Here is a 2,423-nt window from a genome sequence, read left to right as displayed (position 1 = left end):
AAGGGTGTATTTGGTACGTATTTTGTTCCTTCAAGGACGTTGGCAAGCGCGGCTCTGGCGTCAAGGGCTTTTGCCTTGTTGCTCCAGAGCTATCTCATTCTCATCGCCTTGTAGAGAGAATCCTTTGATTTACACAGAGAACCAGAATCTGCTCCCTGAGTATCGTCAACTTGTTACTCTTGCTCAAAAGCACCGTGAGAATGTTGTACCTTACTCTAAGAGCTGTCAGATCCTTGAGAGTGAGGATTTTGGTGTTTTTTTGAGCGCCAAAAAGTACTATAATCTCGTTCGAAATCAGCCTGCGGATAAGGGAGATTCTGAGTCGATTCAGGGCCTCCTTAAAGCTCTTGATGATGCTGAATTCATCCATCATCAACGCATTAGTACCGAATACAGCACTGAGGGCAAACTGATAGCTCAGCGACTTACTCAAATCTGGTTTGCTCATCCAAAACAGCTTCTCGCAGCTCAGAAATTCGTCGCCGATCAAGTTCTTGTTATTGACGGTACCTTCAATACGAATGAACTTCGCCTCCCTCTCCTTGCCGCTGTTGGTATAACGAATTCAGGGTCAACCTTCCCTGTGGCGCTCAGCTATTGCCCCTCAGAGAGCAAGGAGTCGTTCAAATTCTTCTTCGATTGCCTTACTCGCGAATGCTTCAAATCCGAGGATAATATCCCTCCTTGTCAAGTTGTTATTAGCGACCAAGCTGGTGGCTTGATTTCTGCTCTCCCTGAGGCGCTGCCTAGAGCCGTATTACAAAGAGCTGCGACTGGCATGCTATTGAGGCCATGAAGAAAAGGTTCAGAACTTCAGGATACAAAAAGGATGAGGTGGATATTTTGAGCGATCTCTGCTGGATCTATATCAAGAGCGCAACTGCGCAGGAGCTTGAGGACAACTGTAAAAAGCTCATAGAGGAGCTACGGCCTGCTGAGAAGAAGTATATACGCGAAATCTGGGTACCAAAAGAGGAGCGAGTGGTATATCACTATACAGATAAGTATATGAATCTCGGTTGTACCTCAAGCTCTCGATCAGAGGGCTATCATTCAGTTCTCCGTGTGATGACTAATGGCCAGCTATCCCTTGAACAATCCGTCAAACGACTTGTTAATACAGTTATCTCTATCCTCAAAAACTGCCCACGTCAGTTATAATGTGATAAAGCTGCATTTTGATTTCTATTTAACGAAATTTCTATTTGCCCTTAATAAGCTTGCTAACAAGTAAGAGTTAGTTAAGAATATAGCTGCTAATTAAGAGGCTCTAGATAATAAATAGTGTTAGTATTAGTTACTTCTTTAATAGTATTTACCCTGCAAACATTATTTATTCTCTATTATTAAGAGTAGTTAGCCTATCCTTAAGTCATTAATACACCCTTAATAGTGAATTAATAGCCTTATTATTTGATTTAGTGACTAGATACTAACAAATCAAGAGGCTAATAATACAGAGATATAAGAGACTAACTATTTATCTCTACAACGTCGCTAACACATCTCTGTAAGGCAGCATCTCCTTGTACTTAGAGACGCTCTATCTAGTACAGATCAAGCCTATATTGATGACGAAATAGCTCAAAATGATAGGAGGATATTAGGTCTTGCGCAGGCTGCGTATGAGGGTCGTGGGGTCCCTGTGGCCTACCCTTTACCTGTACCAAAGCAGAAATGGGTACGTAAAGCGGCTCATGGCAAGGCTAACGCTAGAGGGCTCACAGGGGCTGAAATAGCTGCTAGAGAGCTCAACGCTCGTGAGCGTGAGCAGAGACTGCGAGAGAGAGACCAACTTGCTATTAATATGACTCGGAGCGCTTCTACTCAAGTGCAGATGCCCCAGTTTGGTCCTAGAGACGTTGCTGATATAGCAGGGCAACAGGATGAGATTCTCATCAGAGCAACGCCGCCGCCGCCGCCTCCGGAGGAGTCAGTTACCAGGGCAACGCCGCTACCGTTCGAGGATAGCTTGTCTACGCCCCAGCAGGAGGAGGAGGAGGAGGAGGAGGAGGATCCATTCGTTCTACCTGCCTCCACAGCTCCTGCCCTGTTACAGACGAATGCACGGCCAAAACGGTCTAGAGGACCTACCCTGGACTATAAGGCTATGCACGAGGGCAAGCAGAATCAGCCGAAACGAGGCAAATAGGCCCAAATACTAGATGCAACGCCATAGAATGTATAGAGAGTCTCAAATAGGCAATAGGTCTCATAACAACTCTGGTTGAACAGCACTCTGATAGATACTTCATAGAGTCATATGGGGGGGTTTGAGTGATAAATTCCCCGCCAAATTTTGGTGGCGTTTATATTGCCAAGCCCCAAAACGCCGACACGCCGAATCCGCAGAAATCGAATCTGGCTGTCGAATCTGGCTGCCCCGAGACAACCCCGGGCCCTTCGGCTAATGTCGATGAAAA

General features: G+C 45.6%; 1 protein-coding gene across 1 annotated transcript; it reads left to right on the top strand.

The window, feature by feature from the left end:
- Positions 1-792: 792 nt before the first annotated feature.
- EPUS_09158 (uncharacterized protein) lies at positions 793-2,152 on the top strand (the record flags this gene model as incomplete). The annotated part of the gene is made up of 2 exons (XM_007803030.1): positions 793-984; positions 1,520-2,152. 2 exons carry the CDS (start codon positions 793-795, stop codon positions 2,150-2,152), a joined length of 825 nt encoding a protein of 274 aa, XP_007801221.1.
- Positions 2,153-2,423: the final 271 nt, after the last annotated feature.

Source organism: Endocarpon pusillum (assembly GCF_000464535.1).
Source record: "Endocarpon pusillum Z07020 unplaced genomic scaffold scaffold1898, whole genome shotgun sequence".
NCBI lineage: Eukaryota > Fungi > Ascomycota > Eurotiomycetes > Verrucariales > Verrucariaceae > Endocarpon > Endocarpon pusillum.
This window is presented reverse-complemented; position numbering and strand designations above follow the sequence as displayed.